General features: G+C 34.7%; 1 protein-coding gene across 9 annotated transcripts in view; it reads left to right on the top strand.

Annotated features, from left to right (window-relative positions):
- The window catches only part of LOC112642033 (N-acetylated-alpha-linked acidic dipeptidase 2), a 65,177-nt gene extending 47,833 nt beyond the window's left edge, over positions 1-17,344 (top strand). For all 9 annotated transcript variants that reach the window (XM_025419338.3, XM_025419337.3, XM_025419339.3 and 6 more), the window contains 4 exons: positions 665-929; positions 3,308-3,389; positions 3,972-4,064; positions 12,108-17,344. In XM_025419338.3, coding sequence (XP_025275123.1) covers positions 665-929; positions 3,308-3,389; positions 3,972-4,064; positions 12,108-12,297 — 630 coding nt within the window. In that variant the 3' untranslated portion in view covers positions 12,298-17,344. The remainder of the gene's footprint in view (positions 1-664; positions 930-3,307; positions 3,390-3,971; positions 4,065-12,107) is intronic.
- The last annotated feature ends 1,038 nt before the right edge of the window (positions 17,345-18,382 follow it).

Genomic DNA, 18,382 nt, shown 5'->3' with positions numbered 1-18,382 from the left:
TCTTTTACATTCTGTCATCAATCTGAACAAAGTTATCTAGTTTCTAAGACCTTGTGGATTAAAAGAGTATTAAGAGACTGAAACGGGATTCCTTTTAGTGATACTAAAAGCAAAAAAAAAAAAAATGTTAATCTTAGAGCAAAGTAACAGACAAAAACTAAATTTAGGAAAGGCAGCCCTAAAAAGTCAAAAAATATTTATATAAAATACCCCTTTGTAATGATTTATAATGGTAGCCCATAATTATGTAATAAAGGGTAAATGGCATTTGGTTATACTGTTGGGAAAGGCAGAGAAAGTGCTTAGATACTGAATTCCTCAACTGTACAGATCTTAGCCACCCAGAACCTTTCATATCCAATTGATAATTTTAAACTGTGTTAATATGCAATTTGAGGATGTACTCCTTAATTTCAGTTATCAGAAATAAAGACAACTTTCAGGGAGTATTTTGAATGATTACATGAATTATAAAGCAGTTAAATTTTAAGCTGGTGATAGTGTTATAGTTAGATTTCAACTTTTTTTTTTTTTTTTTGCTTCATCGTGGTAAAACTCAGGGTGCCACTTAGTATTATCTTTTTCTGCACTTATGATTACATCAATCCTTTGAGTATTTGATGTTTGTCTATATTTAATACCTGCCATTTTTCTCCCCTCTCAGAAAACAGAAAAGTACAGCAGCTACCCGGTATACCATACGATTTATGAGACGTTTGAATTAGTAGAGAATTTTTATGACCCTACATTTAAAAAACAGCTCTCTGTGGCTCAGTTACGAGCAGCACTGGTTTATGAGCTCGCAGACTCTAAAATCATTCCTTTCAATATTGAAGATTATGCAAAAGCTTTGAAAAACTATGCAACAAGTATCTACAATTTATCTAAGAAACATGACCAGCAATTAAGAGACCATGGAGTATCATTTGGTAAGAATGGCTGGGTATTTTATAATCTTCAAGTTAGAGCTTTAAGATACGGTCTCCTCTTGTCATCACTGTATATACTCATCCTAGAATATAACCCGGTGTTTTGCTAAGTTAGTGCTACAAACATTGGGTTGGTAAAGATTTTCCCTTTATTGCTGCCTTTAAAAATATTTTTACTGTTAATATGCTAAAAATACAATACTACACAAAGATGGGAAAACAAAACCAATTGCACTATGTAATTATTATTGTATATATTTTCCTACATGATTATTTTCTACATGGCTTCAAGCATTCTTTCATTTTGTAATTACTGTTTTATACTATCTGCCTCCTACAAAGCAGGGATGTAGTGTAGTGATGTGTAGTGCTGTAGCACTGAGTCTGGAAATAGTTACCCAGTTCAAATCTTGGCTCTAACTAGTATTTAATCACCGTGTGATGTTGGGAAAGGTACCTGATCCCTTTCTTTCTTATCAGTTTTCTTACCAGTGAAATTATAACCTGTTTCCAAGACTGCTGTGGGTGATGCAGTTGGTTAATATATAGAAACAATGGTGCCAGCACTTACGCTCATGAATGTTACCCACTAGTAGGGCTTTATTGTAACCATTTTTTTAAAATCTGGAAATACATTCTTAGTATATACCAAAATTATCAAATATGTATTCAGTGTCTACCATCTACAAGTTATGATGTGTTATTTCTTGGGAGGATATAAGGATGTGTAAAATAAGTTATTGTCCTCAAAACGTACAGAATCTCATGTGAGGGAGATGACCAAATGCCAGGACAAGTTGTTCTAGTCATATACAGAGAATACTATAGGAACACAAAGAGGAAGTACAGAGTAATCAGTAATGGCTTTTGAATATTACCACATCCAAATTAGTCATCTTCAAAGTTATGATGAGCAACAGGTACTAAGATCTAGATAAAATGATGCAAAGAAAATTTAGGAAATTGTGTTTATTTCAATTGGAGAATCTTTGTAATGCTGGGGCAAGTGAAGAGAAATTAAATGGGAGAAATAAGGAGAGCCCACAGCACTAGGGACATTCATAGTTCTATGGCTATCCAGCATTGAATTCCTTCCTAGATGCCCTGATTTTCTTTTGGTTAATTACTTTTTATCAATTGAAGTCAGCATCCAACTGAGAAAGCACACAAAGTGGAGGGACTGTTTACACAGGTTAATTAACCTAGTCTCTCTTGATACCTAACTCCTCCTCCCCCATATTGTCAAACTCTCCATCTCATTGGTGATACTCCATCTGCATTAACCACTCTTATAATTTTCTATCTTATAAACATTTCTTCTACCTAATGTGTCATACTTCATTCCCAATCAAAATTCTTCATTTAGTGCCAGGCAAAAACAGTACCTGAGAAAATGTTTTAATAAAGGGGTGATGGATGGGATGGATATATAATCCATCCAGACACTTCCTGTTTCTAGTTTTCTTCCTTCTACCATTCCAGTGCACGGTCTTCCTACTACTCTACTGAAAATGCTTATGCTGAAGTTATCATTCATCTGTGTGAATACCAGGAATACATTTCATTTATCCATCTGGACTCATTGTGGTTCACTGGAAAATTTAAAATCCCTTCAACACTTTAGCCTCCATAATATCTATTACTATATTATTTGGTATATGGTTCTAAAAACAGCAATAAATATAGTGAGAGCTTAACGGTTGTCTAGGAGAAAAAAAAGGACTACTCTTTTATACTGAATACACTATTTACTAGCTGTGTGATCTATCAGAAGTCCTGTGTCTAGAAGTACAGTGCTTTATCTGTAAAATGAATATTGTATCCCTTGCATCCCAGGATTAATGAAAAGAAGGAAATTAGTAATTTGTTAATGTTCCATTTAGAAAAGATGGAAAATGATAAATAGGTGGTTTTAATAAAAAAATACACTGAGAACCTTCTCACTTTCCTTAGAATTTTTGTACACTAAGGAAAAAGCTTTCCCACATGAAACCAGATCCTATTTCTGAGTCCACATATGCTGGCTTGTCACAGGTTGCCTTTAAACATGACCTTACATGCACTCTTTACAAAGAGGGATTAACTTTAGCCTGTATTAACTGTAGAAATATAGCTCATAGATAGCTGTACCTAGTATCTAGTATATATATAAGTTGTACCAATAAATATATATTAAATGAGTACATGAACGATGCATTTCTGGTAAATCATGAGTTAAAAGATTTATGTCCTAGACTCTTAAAAGTTCTTTCCTGAAACACCAATGTAGACATTTTCTATTTTGTTTCAGTATCTACTTAATCATATAAACCTGGAATGGGGAGGGCAGGAAATAAGCAATTAGTAATTTACCTTCCACTTTTCTATTTTTAAAAAAGATTCTTTATTTTCTGCTGTGAAGAACTTCTCAGATGCTGCTTCAGATTTTCATAGAAGACTTAGACAAGTTGATCTTAATAAGTAAGTTTCAAATTAGAATAAGCTTTCCACCACCCATATTGGCAGAAAGATGTATCCTTCATTTTGAGAGGCTTCTCTCCCCCCTTGGGTTGTAGGAAAGCCCAGAGAACTTATGCCCAAAAAGAGTTGGCAAATTTCAAGTGTGAAAGGGGATTCCCTGCCCCTGATGTAAAACTATCTCCTACTCTTCTTGCAAACCACTGCAACTTTCCTTCATTTGTTGTTCAGCCTTTATTCACTGTAACTAAATGGCTTATCAAGAACTTGATGGTACACCCAATCTGCCTTTTTTGCAGGCCAGGCTCTCTTCTTAGGGAGAAATAATATCTTTCTGTGGTCTTGAAAAACAAATCATTTCCAATAGGTCTGTCTTATTATAATAGAAAGATGCCCATTATTATATGTATTCTATGCATAAAAGCATTACTGTTAATGTGCATTTTCTCAATATTGATTTTAGAAGTTTATTTTTCCATGCTTCATCCTGTATTATTTTAAAATCTAGTTCCCTGGGAAGGGTTATACTTATCTGTTTCTTTTTTTTTTTTTTTTTTTTTACTTATCTGTTTCTTATTTTCAAAGTCCTATTGCAGTGCGAATCATGAATGACCAATTGATGCTCCTGGAGAGAGCATTCATTGATCCTCTTGGTTTACCAGGGAGGCGGTTCTACAGGTAAGGAAGCAACACCTATTTCTCTAAAGGACATTAAATACTTGACCAAAACCTGTGTGGTTTAAACTCTTTGTCATTAGATAAATCGAAGGTGAAGATGTATGCTGAGAGGAATATGGGCTAGATTGTTTATAATACTAAAAGTTGTATCAGAAAAATTCATGTTTTGCTGTAAATGAAAAATGGTAGTTGAAAAATAATTCTGTGTAAGAAAATCTAAAAGTTATAGAATCTTAAAGGGAATCTTATGACTTAGGTAGGTCAACCTTCTGTTAATCTTTTCTGTATCATCTGAGATAAGTAGCTATCCAGCCTCTGAATCTTCCAGTGATAGGAAGTTTACTACCTCACGAGGAAGTCCACCCCATCTTTAGTAAGGTCTGTGTTAACAAAGTTTTCTTCAGAGATTGTTTTCCTTGTAATGTTCTTTGTCCCTGTTCAGCCCTCAAAATAAATACGATAAATCCAGATCTATTTCCATAGAATAATTTAGGTTTATGAAGGTGGCTGCCACACTGAAAAAACTTTTTTTTTTTTTTTTATTTCTTCATGAGAGATACAGAGAGAGGCAGAGACATAGAGGGAGAAGCAGGCTCCATACAGGGAGCCCGATGCGAGACTTGATCCCAGACTGTGGATCATGCCCTGAATTGAAGGCAGACGCTCTACTGCGGACCACCCAGGTGCCCCTTAACCTTTAATTGTAAGCACAGGGTTTTAGAGCCAGGCTCTGGCTCATGCTAAGTAACCTGGGCAAAATACTTACCTAAACCTCAGGCTCCTTAGCTATAAAAGGAGACTACAATTGTTTTCACCGCAAAGGTATATACATTGCAGGCATGTGGAAGATTTAACTCAGAGGCATTTACTCAGTAAATGGCTATTTTTATAAAGTGATAAATAATACTACTTTGCATTACTTATTAATACAAATAAACATCAATTAAGTATTTACATGGCAAAAAGCTGAAAGCAAATTTACAGATTAACCCACTCTTCCTTGTATTACTCTATTATTCAAAAGCAAAACCTCTTTTTCTCAAAATGAATGCACTCTATAGAAGCTTATAAGATAAAAAGGGACTGTGCTCCTTCTGTAATGCACTCCCAACAATTTGCTATTCTTGTTAAAGAAAATACATGTGTGTGTATATATCTATATATTTATTCATTTCTATTTCAATAGAACCATATATTATTTTGCATCTTTTTCATAACAATTTATCTTAGAGATCTTCCCATGTCAATATATAGTTTTAGCTCTTATCTGACACATATGTTCCTCTGTATGGCATATTAATATATATATAAATTTTAAAAGTCCTTGTTGAGTTTTTAATTTTTTCCCCCAATTATTTACTATTAGGAAAAAGTACTGCCATGCCTTAGTATGTCCCTGTGTCCTATTTGAACATTTGTCTTAGTATCTATATAATCAGTATGTGGATTTCAGGATCAAAGAGTAAACACATTTTTAAATGTATTACATTATCCCTCCAAAACACTGTATTTTAAAAATATATTTGGAATTATTACCTGAATATTAAGACTATTTTCTAAAGTCAAGGCAGTGCAAGATAGCAGTATGAGAAGATCCTAAACTCACCAACTCCCATAGACACACTTAAGCTATAACTACATATGGAACCATTTCCTCTGAAAAGACCTGAAAACTAGCTGAACCCCTTTCTGTCAAGTAAGAAAAAGGCCATATTAAAGAGGAGTAGGAGAGAGTCTGAGAACTGTGCCATAAACCCGAGGTTCTCCCTTGAGGAGTGAAGGGTTCATACCTCAAATAGGGCATGCCCTAGTTTGAGCGTATATCCCAAAAAGGATTTTATACTTTTGTCAGATACCCTGATTTTTACAGCTTCTGCCAGAGGATACCGGCACATTGTCTGGCTCTGTTGGCCAGTAGGTCAATGCTTACAGGTTCTACAGGCCTGAAACCAATGAAGAAAAAGGTCATAAACAGCAACCACTAAGGCACAGCAAAAGGCAACAAGACCCAAGCAGCCCAGTCTTCCAGTGAAAAGATGTCTTTAAGTTTACTAACATGGACAGCCTTAGGGGCAGGTGTCTAATTAAACACACTTCTAAGGATTAACTGTAAACCTTACCAGAGACCTGGAGGGCAGGTACTATCTTTTGTGCTCTACTCTGTCTGTTCCAGAGCACCAACATCTTTTGGAGGGGAGCTCTTACTCCCTGGTTTCTATGGCTGCCACCCAAAGAATACCCTGTGGTCATCTGGCTCCGGGGGCCAAAGGGGCTTATGTTGCTGGGCCTCATAAGGCTAAAACCACCAGAGAGACAGTGCTTGGCAGGCTGTAACCCCCATGCCACTGCACAGAGCAGACTGAAACACGTATCCCTCTTCTTTTTGTAAAAGAAGGCTATTTTACTTATCCTTGGAGCTTCAACCTGAAGGGCAAGCTTCAGATCTGGCGCTTATATCTGAAGGCCTATGGAAATGCAGGTTGGGGCTCTTCCTTACAACAGCTTGCTGGTATATTCCATAATGCAGCTTATATAACTCATCTGGAGCCCAGTTTTTACTACTGTGTCTAAGGGACACCTCCTTATCACTTGGCTCTGGTGACCACCACAGCTTATGCTTGCAGTCCCACAATATGAAACATTTGCATCCTTTGGAAGCCAGACCCTCAAGCAGCAGACTTTAATCACCCTGAATTTAATTCCTGACTGAGATATTCCCCTTTGGTACAGTGACAGGTCTTGGAAAACCCTCAACTACCAGGACCTATTATAAATAGCCTGCTTGGATAGTCACAAAAGTTTGAGATACAAATGAGACAAAGCAAGGTTGGTTCATCTACACCAGGCCACTCCTTCAACACTAGAAGTACTGTTTCATTTAATGCACAGAAACCAACACATAGTACAAAAAATAAACATAGGAATATGTTCCAATGAAAGGTAAATCCACAGAAGAAAAATCTTAATGAAACAGGTAAGTAATCTACCTGATAAGAGTTCAAAGTATGGCCATAAAGATACTAACCAAACTTGGAAGAATGGATGAACATAGAAGCTTGAAAAATAACAAATAGAAGTTACAGAGCTGAAGGACACAACTGAACTGAAAAGTATACTAGAGGTGTTTACAGCAGACTAGATGAAGAAGAAAGGATCACTGAACTTGAAGACAGGGGCTAGAATTCACCCAAACAGAGCAGAGGGGGGAAAAAAAACTACCCCAAAAGCTTAAGGGGCTTCTAGGAAAACATCATTTCCAGTACAGGAAGAGAAAGGGGCTGAAAACTTCCCTAACCTAGAGAAGGAAACAATCATCTAGATCCAGGAAGCCGATAGATAATTCCAAATAAAATGAACCAAAAGAGAGCCACACACAGTATAATTAAAATGCCAAAAACAAGGAATCTTAAAAGCAAGTGAAGAACTGCTTATTATATACAAAAGAGCCTCCATAACCTAATCAGATTTTTCAGCAGGAACCTTGCAGGTCAGAAAGGACTGGCAAGATTTTATCACTTTGACTATGTAAGACATCCAAACCAAGAATACTCTATCCTGAAACAACACTCAGAACTGAAGGAGAAAGAGCATTCCAGACAAACTAAAGCTAAAGGAATTCATCACCACTAAACTGGCCTTACAAGAAATGGTAAAGGAAGTTCTTTAAGCTGCAAAGAAAAGGTGCTAATTAGTAGCAAGAAAACAGAGTGAAAATTTTACTAGTAAACATTATAATAAAGGTAATGGATTAAATAATATGAAGGTTAAGACGAAAGTTGTAAAAGTATAACTACAATAATAAGGGTTGCACAAAATTAAGAGGAAGTAAAATGTGACCTCAAAATGACACGGTGGTGGGGTAGATAAGAGTTTTAAAAACGGAGAGCTTTAGAATGCCTTCAAAGTTAAACTGTAACATTCATGAAAGTCTACTTTAAATTGATACATTGTCATAAGGTAAGGCTCCAGTAACCACATACCAAAAAGCTGCATAGGCATACCTCTGGTATACTGCAGGATTAGGTCAGATATCTGCAATAAAGCAAGTCAAATGAACTTTTTGGTTTCCTAGTACATATTATGTTTATACTATATATGGTAGTCTATTGAGTGTGCAAAGCATTTCTAAAAACAAAGTACATATTTTAATTACTTCATTGCTAAAAATGCTAACCATCTTTTAAGCTTACAGGTAGTTGCAATCATTTTGCTGGTGGAGGGTCTTGCTTTGACATTAATGACTGCTGACTGATCAGAGAGTGGTGGTGCCAAAGGCTGGAGTGGCTGTGGCAGTTTCTTAAAGGAATACAACCATGAATTTTGTCTTATCGAATGACTCTTCTATTTACAAGATTTCTTTGTAGTATGCAATGCCATTTGATAAACTTTTATCCACAGTACAAGTTATTTCAATACTGGAGTCAATTCTCTCAAAGTATGCTGTTGCTTTTTTACCTAAGTTTATGTAATAATCTAAACCTTTGTTGCCACTGTTGAATCCACTGTTCATTCTTTACAGCATCTTCACCAGGTGTGGATTCATCAAAAGTAATGATTTTCTTTTGCTCACCCAAGAGCAGCAACTCTTCTGTTACAGTTATCTTGACTATAGCAATTAAAATATGATTATGAATATTAAAGCCAGTAATCATAAGCAGAGATGTAAAAATCTTCCACAAAATAGTAAACTGAATCCAATAATATAAGGATCATTCACTGTGATCAAGTTAGATTTATTTCAGGGGTCTCAGTATCAAATCAATTTTCTGGATAGGCCTCCTTGGGCAAAAATAAACTACTGAGTAACACACTAAAAAAGCTTTTGTGCAATAGTGGAAACCATTAACCAAATAACAAGACAACCTACAGAATGGGAGAAGATATTTGCAAATGATATATTCAAATAAGGGGTTCATATCTAAAATACTAATTGATACCACTCAAAACACCTTAATAATTGACTAAAAAATGGGCAGAGAACCTCTATTTTTTCCAAAGACAACATACACATTGCCAAGAAATTATGCAATAAAAGGGTCAAACAAAAGGATTTGACATTTGTAAGTATTTATGCACCCAACATAAAAGCACCTAAACATATCAATTATTAGCAGACTGAAAGAGAAATAGCAATACAATAGGAGGAGACTTTAATGGCTAGCTTATAGACAAAAAAAAATTAAATAAAATAAAATAAACCACCATGGAGACATTAGCCTTAAATGACACATTAGACCATACAAAACGAACAGATATATACAGAACATTCCATCCAAAACCAGAATACACATTCTTGAAGTGCACGTGAAATATTCTCCAGGATAGGTCCTATGTTATGCCAGAAAACAAGTCTTAATGAATTTAAGAATGAAATAATGAAATACCCAGCATCTTTTCTGACCACAGTGGTATGAAACTAGAAATCAATTACAAGAAGAAAAGTGGAATACTCACAAATAGGTGGAAATTATTCTACTAAACCAATGAAATCAAAAGACAAAAAAATGCCTTTAGAAAAATGAAAATGGAAATACAACATGGCAAAATTTATGGGATACAGCAAAAGCAGTTCTAAGATTGAAGTTCACCAGCAATGAATTCTCTGCACCTCAGGAAAAAAGTAAAACTCTCATGCAACCTAACATCACACCTCAAGGAAGTAGAATGACGAATGCAAAAGTTAGCTTCGCACAGTGGCAGTATTGTAGCCAATGAGTTTTATCCGAGGCATGATTATTGCTAATTGAACACAAAAGTTGGAAGGAAATAACTAAGGAAATCAAGGAAGTAGAAAAGTTCAAAGAGGTGAAGAACTGACTGAAAAGATGAAATTTATAAACCATTCATTGGATTCACCAAGAAAAGAAGAGAAAGGGTCAAATAAATGAAGATGACATTACAACTAATACCATGGAAATAAATAAGAGACTATTACCAACAACCATGGAAATAAATAAGAGACTATTACCAACAATCATATGCCTACAAATTGGACAGCCTAAGATATAGACAGACAAACTTTCAGAACTGAATCACAAAGAAATGAATATGGAAATAGAAAATGGGAATAGACCAATTATTAGTGAGATTGATTTAGTAATCATAAACCTCCCAATGAACAAAAGTCCAGGACCAGATGGCTTTACTGATGAAATCAAACACTGAAAAAATAATCAGTATCAATCCTTTCCAGATTCTTCCAAAAAGTCAAAGAGGGAACACTTCCAAACTCCTTTTAAAAGGCCAGCATTACTCTGATAGGAAAAGCAAACAAGGATGTCAAAAGAAAATTACCAGCCAATATGATGAACATAGAAGCAAAAATCCTCCACAAAACTTAGCCAACTGAATTCAACAATATATTAATATCATGAACCACAAATGGGATTTATTCCAGGAATACGTAGATGGTTCAATATCCACAAATCAATGTTATATATTAATTAGCAAAATGAAGTCTTTAATAGATGCAAAAAAAGCATCTGACAAAATTCAACATCCATTTTTATTAAACAGTCAAGGAGAAGAAATGTAACTCAATAAAGGGCACATATGACAGATCTATAGCTAATATCCAATTTAATGGTAAAAAGCTGAAAGCTTTTCCTCTAAGATCAGGAACAAGACAAGGATGCTTTTTCTTGTCACTTCTTTTCAACACAGTATTGGTAGTCCTAGCCAGAGCAATTAGGCAAGAAAAAGGCATTCATACTGAAGTAAAACCATTATTATTTGCAGATGACTTTATATGTAGATAAACCTAAGGAATCCACCAAAAACCTGTTAAAATGAACAAATGTAAACAACGTTAAGACACAAAATTAATATATAGAAATCTATTTCTATTCGCTAATAATGGCCTATCAGAAATAGGAATTATGAAAATAATTCTGTTTAAAGTTGCATCACAAAGAATACCTAAGAATTTAACCAAGGTGAAAGGTCACAGGGGTAGTATTAGATGCCAATTCAAGGATTCAAACCAGGTTTGTACAGTTTTTATATTTTATCTCTCTATATTTTTTTTTACTCTTGCTTTTACAATTCTGTGGTAGAGGGAATGTATATTAATGAACAGCTATAACCTTTATTTGTAGTAACTCCTATGTAAGTCAAAGTATCAGTGTTTATGAACAGTTCAGCACATATACTGGCTTTAGTAAAGAAAATTCCTTTGAGGTTATATTATGATTTAAAAGCCAAGAACAATAAATCTTGATGTACTTTGGATAACTGAAATAATTTGGATTATAAGATTAATATTGACTTACATAGTTTCAGTATTCTCAGTAGATTTACATCTCGAAGCTGTAGGATTTGACTGTTGGACCTAATTCCTGATAAGTGTTCAATAAAATATGTCCTTCTCTGGAAGGCAGAATTCCAGAGTTATTGAGAACTAGCTTGATTTCTTCAGGTACTTATGAGATGAAATGGGAAATCAATGGCAAAACTGTCCTTTTAGATCAGAAATTAAATGTGTCTGCAGGCAATTCATTTCACAGTTAAAGGAATTATATATGGACTTCATTATCCTTACCATTTATATTTTGGGATTACAAGTGCACTGATTTTTAATGTTCTAAAATACTGCAAACAAGTGTTATTTTTGTTGAAATTTCCTAAAAAGGCAACACAGATATATTTTAGTTTCCTCTCCCATTATATATACCCATAAAACATACTTGTTATCACAATGTGGGTAGATGCTGGCAGTCAGACAACTGATGTACACAACTTATATGAACTCATTTTCTTCTATTTGTATGGGTTGGCAACACAATTTGAGACTAATCTTAGTGCATAGTCGGCTTTCATTGCTTAAAATTACACTATTACATAAGTAATAGATACATAAGTATCTTAAATCAATTATAGGTCATTTTGGAGTAAAAGAGTGAATGCCAGAAGGAGACATAGAATTCTTAAGATGTAGTCTAACAAAAGGGAATGAACAGAGAAGCATATAAAATGTAACTTATGATGTATAGTCTTTAGCTCAACCTTTGTTTTTTGTTTGTTTGTTTGTGTTTTTTCTATTAGGCACATCATCTTTGCTCCGAGCAGTCACAACAAATATGCTGGAGAATCATTTCCTGGTATCTATGATGCTATGTTTGATATTGAAAATAAAGATGACCCTCGTTCAGCCTGGACAGAAGTAAAGAAACATATTTCGATTGCAGCCTTTACAATTCAAGCAGCAGCAGGAACTCTGACAGAAGCATTATAGTAAGGCCTCAGACAAGTGGCTAGCCACTGAAATTGTTACTGAAAGTCTTAGGATAAAATTGTTTTTTTGATCAATCTTGCTTTTCATGTCAGGTTTTGATTTTAGACTTCCATCCTGTCCAACTGTGAAGTTTTTTTGGCTCTTTAAAAAAATTCATAACTTCCTCAGCGAAAACAAAACAACTTGTCACGGGGCAGAAAGACATAAAGAACCTGAAAATTCCCTAAAATAAAATACGCCAAGGAACTTGGAAAAGAGTTGTTTCTTACAAAGTTAAAAATACAGTTGACCCTTGAACATGGGTCTGAACTGCTCATGTCCATTTATACATGGATTTTTTTCTCCTACAGTATACTATATATGCATTTACTCTTGATGATTTTAACATTTTTTCTCTAGTTTTATTGTAAGAATACAGCATACATATACAAAGTGTGAGTTAATCAAACTTTGCTATTGGTAGGCTTCTGCTCAACGTAGGCTTCTGCTCAACATTAGACTATCAGCTGTTAAAGTTTTAGGGAGTGAAGTTGTATGATGGATTGGCACCTCTAACCCTCACATTGTGCAAGGGTCAACTATAGTAACTTGCAAGTTATTGCTTCCTAAGTTATTTTGTTTTCATCCTCTTTAATCAATAGGTGATCGTTATGAACAAATGAATGAATGAACGTGGCAGTGTGATGTAACTGATCAGATGTTATTACATACAAAATGTCCTTGAACTATTTCCTAAAAACGTTTTCCCTTAGGAGTACTTTACCTATGAGATGTTTTATGTAAGCAACTTGGTAACCACAAAGCAAAAATCTAGTGATGAAATATATATTAAAAAAAAGGGGGGGGGGGGAAGACTGAACAAATCATCATGGAAATTCACTTTACAAATAAAACAACCAGAATGCACACAGCAAGATGGCAGTAGTAATTATGAATGGACTGAATTCACCAAGCAAAGCACAAAGTGGCTGGAAGAAAAAAAAAAAAAAAACTACACTGTGTAAAGGAAATTCATTTTGCCTCTTAAGACATACACAGGCTCAAAGTGTAGGAACAGAAGAGGATATTCCATGGAGGTGGATACCAAAAAATAAATAAAACACAAAAGTAGGTGTGTAGCAATACTTATGCCAGAGAAAATACACTTCAAGCCAAAAAACATTAACAAGCAACAGAGAAATCCTATAATGATAAAATACATCAAGGAGAGAGAATACATACACCTCCAACATCAAAGCACCATGATTAAAAAAATTCTCACATTTAAATGGAGAGATACTTCCTTAACAGGGGACTTTAATACTATTAGAATAAACATGTAGACAGAAAAAAAGGAAACACTGAAATTGAACCAAAACAACTTAGAAAGCAAAATGACTTAGCAGTTTTTTATAGAACATTCCATCCAAGAGCAGAATACACATTCTTCTCAAGTGCATGAACATTTTCTATGGCAGATCCTATGAGAGGGCACAAAATGAATCTCAGCAAATTTAAGATTGAAATCATACCATCTTTTCTGACCACAATGGTATCAATTAGAAATCAGCAAGAGGAAGCTAGAGGAATCTACCAATATGTAGGAACTAAACACTTCTAAACAAGGAGTCAAAAAAAATGGGAATAAACTATCTGATAACAAATGAAAATGGGAGTATAACACATCAGATCTTACAGGATACAGGAAAGTAAATGGGAGTAAAGAAATCACAAAAATCTCAAGCAACTTAATTGTATACTTCTAGTAAGAAAAAAAGAACAAACCTAAAGGTAGCAGAAAATAAAATCAAAGCAGAACTCTTTATTTCAGGAAAAAACTATCAGTAAAACTAAAAGCTAGTTCATCGAAAAGATAAAATTGACAAATTTCATTAAGTAGATTCAGAGAAACAAAATTAGAAATGAAAGATCTTACAACCGATACTACAAAAATACGTAAGATTGTAAGAGACCATTAGGAACTCTGTGCCAAAAATTAGATAACCTTGAAGAAATGGACAAATTTCTACAAACAACCTACCCAAGATTGAATGAAACACAAAGAGAAAATGTGAATATACCAATAACGAGCAAGAGATTGAATCCATAAACCTCTCGTAGAAAATATAACCCAGGACAAGATGGCTTCATTGACAAATTCTAACAAACTCTTAAAGAATACTAATCTTTTTCAAACTCTTAAAATATTTGAGGTGTAGGAATCATTTCCAAACTCATCTTAAAAGGCCAGCATTATTTTGGTACCAAAGTCAAATACGACCACAATAAAAAAGGGGTGTCTTGGTGGCTCAGTCAGTTGAGAACCCAACTCCTGATTTTGGCTCCGGTCATGATCTCAGGGCTGAGAGATTCAGCTCTGCATCAAGCTCTGCATTGGATGTTGAGCCTGCTTAAGATCCTCTCCCTCTCCCTCTGCAACCCCCAGCCCCCTCTCACACGTGCATGCTGTCTCAAAACCAAAAAACAACAAAAAAGAACCATAGACCAGTATCTCTGATAAAAATAGATGTAAAACATCTGAACAAAATATTAGCAAACCGAATTCAAGAACACAGAAAGAGATTAAAAACCGAGACTAAATAGGATTTTTCCCCTGGGATACAAGCAAGGATGGTTCAGCATATATAAATCAATACATGTCCTACTTCAGATTAATGAAATGGAAGATAAAAATCATGATCATCTATGCATCTGACAAAATGCAACATCCTTTCATGATGAAAACTTTGGCAGACTGAGTATAGAAGCATAACACACTTCAGCATAACAAAGGCCATCTATGACAAACCCACAACTAACTTACTTAGTTGAGAAGAACTCAGAGTTTTCCCTTGCATCCAAATTAGGAAGGAAGAGGTCAAACTGTTCCATTTGCAGTTAATATATTTTACGTATGTAGAATCCCAAAGACACACAACCAAAAAAACTGCTGGAACTAATCCGTGATTTCAGTACAGTTTCAGGACAAAGTACAGAAATATAAATAAATTACATTCCTATATACTAAGGATAAAATATCTGAAAACGAAATAAAATTATCCCATTCACAGCATCAGAAACAATCTACTTAGTAATAAATTTAATCAAGGAAGTGAAAGATCTGTACAATGAAAACTCTAAGACTTTGCTGAAAGAAAATCAAGACACAAACAAATGGAAAAGACATCTTATGTTCATGGATCAAAAACAGTATTAAAATGTCCATATTACACGAAGCCATCTACAGATTTAATGCAATCCCCATCAAAATACCAATGGCATTCTTTACAGGTATAGAAAAACGATCCTAAAATTTGTATGGAACCCCAAATAACCAAAATAATCTTGAGGGAAAAGCACTAAGCTGGAAGTATCCCATTTCATTTCAAACTATACTACCAAAACAGCACAGTGCCAACGCTAAAACAGGCATATACACCAAGAGAACAGATTCCAAAACTAAACCCCTGTATATATAGGCCAACTAATATTTGACAAGGTAGCAAAGAACACCCAATGGGGAAAGGACAGTTTCTTCAACAGACGGGTGTTGGGAAAACTGGATAAGCACAGAGCAATGAAATTATACTCTTCTATAGCTCACAAAAATTAACCTGAAATGGATCAAAGACATTAAACATAAGACCTGATACTATAAAACTAGAAGAAAACATAGGGAAAGCTCTTCAACAATGGTCATGGTAATGTTTGAAATAGGACTCCAAAAAGTGCAAACAAAAGCAAAAAAATCAACAAATGGGACTACATCAAAGTTAAGTTTTCACACAGCAAAAGAACAAAATGAGAAAAAGCAATGTATAGAAGAAAACTTCTGCTAATCATATATCTGATAAAGTATTAATATCCAAGATATACAAAGAACTCCTAAACTGGATACCAAAAAAAAAAAAAAAAAAAAAAATCAAAGAATCCAAAAAATGGGCAGAATAACTTAACATTCTCTAAAGATATCCATCCATGTGGTCAACAGGTGCATGAAAAAATGCTCAACTCAGTAATCAGGAAAATGCAAATTAAAACCACAGTGAGACATCACCTTATGCCTAGTCAAATGGCTATCAACAGAAAAACCAAAGTGCGGCAAGGCTGTGGAGACAAGAAGCCCTTGTGCACTGTTGGTAGGAATATAAAGGGAGCTCTTCTGTGCTGTTGGTAGGAATATAAACTGCTATAGCCACTATGGATAACAGTATGGAGGTTCCCTAAAAAAAGAACTATCACATGATGTAGTAATTCTACTTGTGACATTTATCCAAAGAAAACGAAAACACTAATTCAAAATGATATATGCACCCCATCTTCACTGCAGCACTATTTAGAACAGCCAAGATATGAAAGAACCTGTGTCCACTGGCAGATAAAGGATTTTTTTCTTTTAAAGATTTTATTTATTCATGAGAGACACACAGAGAAGCAGAGGTAGAAGCAGGCTCCATGCAGAAAGCCCAATTTGGGACTCGATCCTGGGACTCCGGAATCACGCCCTGAGCCAAAGGCAGACACTCAACTGCTGAGACACCCAGGCGTCCCGACAGATAAATGGATTAAAGAAATGCAGTGTATATACACTGAGCAGTGTGTATTCACTCATGAATACATCCTAGTAAGATATACAGGATATCCTACTGTTTGTGACAACATGGATGGACTTAGGGGCACATTGTGCTAAGTGATATAAGTCAGATAAAGACAAGTGCTATATGCTGTCAATTGTATGTGGAATTTTGAATGACCAAAATTGTAGAATCAGAAAATAAAATGGTGATTACCACAGGTTTACCCCAAAGGTTGTGGGGTCCAGAGCAGATGTAGTTTAAAGGTACAAATTTATAAGATGTAGTTAATACACCTTAGAAATATAACGCCCAGTACAATGAATAAAAACATAAACTTGTATTATAATCCTCAAACTTGCTAAGAGATTAGAACTTAATTACTCCAACCACCAAAAATAATTATGATTATGTAATAATTACATAATGCAATAGAGATGCCAATTATTGCTTCAATGCCAATCATATTACAATATATAAATGTATCAAATTAACATGTTGTACACCTTAACTTTCCTTGGAAGCAGAGGCCTCTGTGGTTGGTCAATTATCAAGAGCACAAAAGAAGTCACTAAAAAGTGTTTTTTGTTAAATGAATTAAGCAAAGGGATGGCTACAATGCTAAAAATGCTCACAAACTTACATCTTACTAAAAATGTTAATAAAACTTGTAAACTGCATACCTACCAAACTCAGAACTTTTTGGAGAAAAACTATTAAGAAAGCTAAAATTCAGCTGGTCTCAAGATTATCTTGGCAAAGCACAACATATGCAAAGTAAATCATCCATATAAGCTAGAGATCTCCCTTTGGAAGAAGGGCCCTATAATTTATAACATAATTTTACATTCGGTTCTTGATTCATTAAACACTCTTTTAAGGTGGTTAAAAAAAAAAAAAAGTCTTTCCCTCATCATTTCATGGAACATCTTCCCTAGCTTTTCACAAATGAGAACTCATCCAGTTTTCACATAATTGAAGAATGAGTTTGTTTGCTTAACACACCAATAATTTTAATGTGTTGCTTTTCTTTCACCCCATTACAGTGACACTATTTGCCTATGTACACAGTCAAGTATACAGAGATGCAGGAAAATTGTCCCAAAGTCCAGATGATAATAAGGCCAACTTACATGCACAAGCCTTTACATGACAAATTCATTGCTATGAGCCTGTCACTTTCATTCAGTCTTGTAACTCAATCCTTAATTTTTGTCAATTGCCCACCAGCCTTTAGAGGTCCTCATGAAGTATGTCAATGGCTCCACTGGCACAAAAACTGAATACCCACTATCCTTTCATGATAATTTGGTCATTTGATACTAACAAAAAAAAGACTAATTAAAAAATGGCAGTTACTATTTTAGGTTTAGGTGACTTAGATGCCTTTAGTGTCATGGTAAAGAGTTTAAGGATTTAGGAATCAAAGTCCCTCAATTTAAAATCTAATCTCAAAAAACAAAAAACTCTAATCTCACCATTTGCTACCTATGTGACCCGAGGCAATGTATGTAGTTTTCCTTTGCTTCTGC

Source organism: Canis lupus, chromosome 21 (assembly GCF_003254725.2).
Source record: "Canis lupus dingo isolate Sandy chromosome 21, ASM325472v2, whole genome shotgun sequence".
Lineage (NCBI taxonomy): Eukaryota > Metazoa > Chordata > Mammalia > Carnivora > Canidae > Canis > Canis lupus.
Note: the sequence above shows the minus strand (reverse complement) of the source record. Positions and strands in the feature narration are given on the sequence as shown.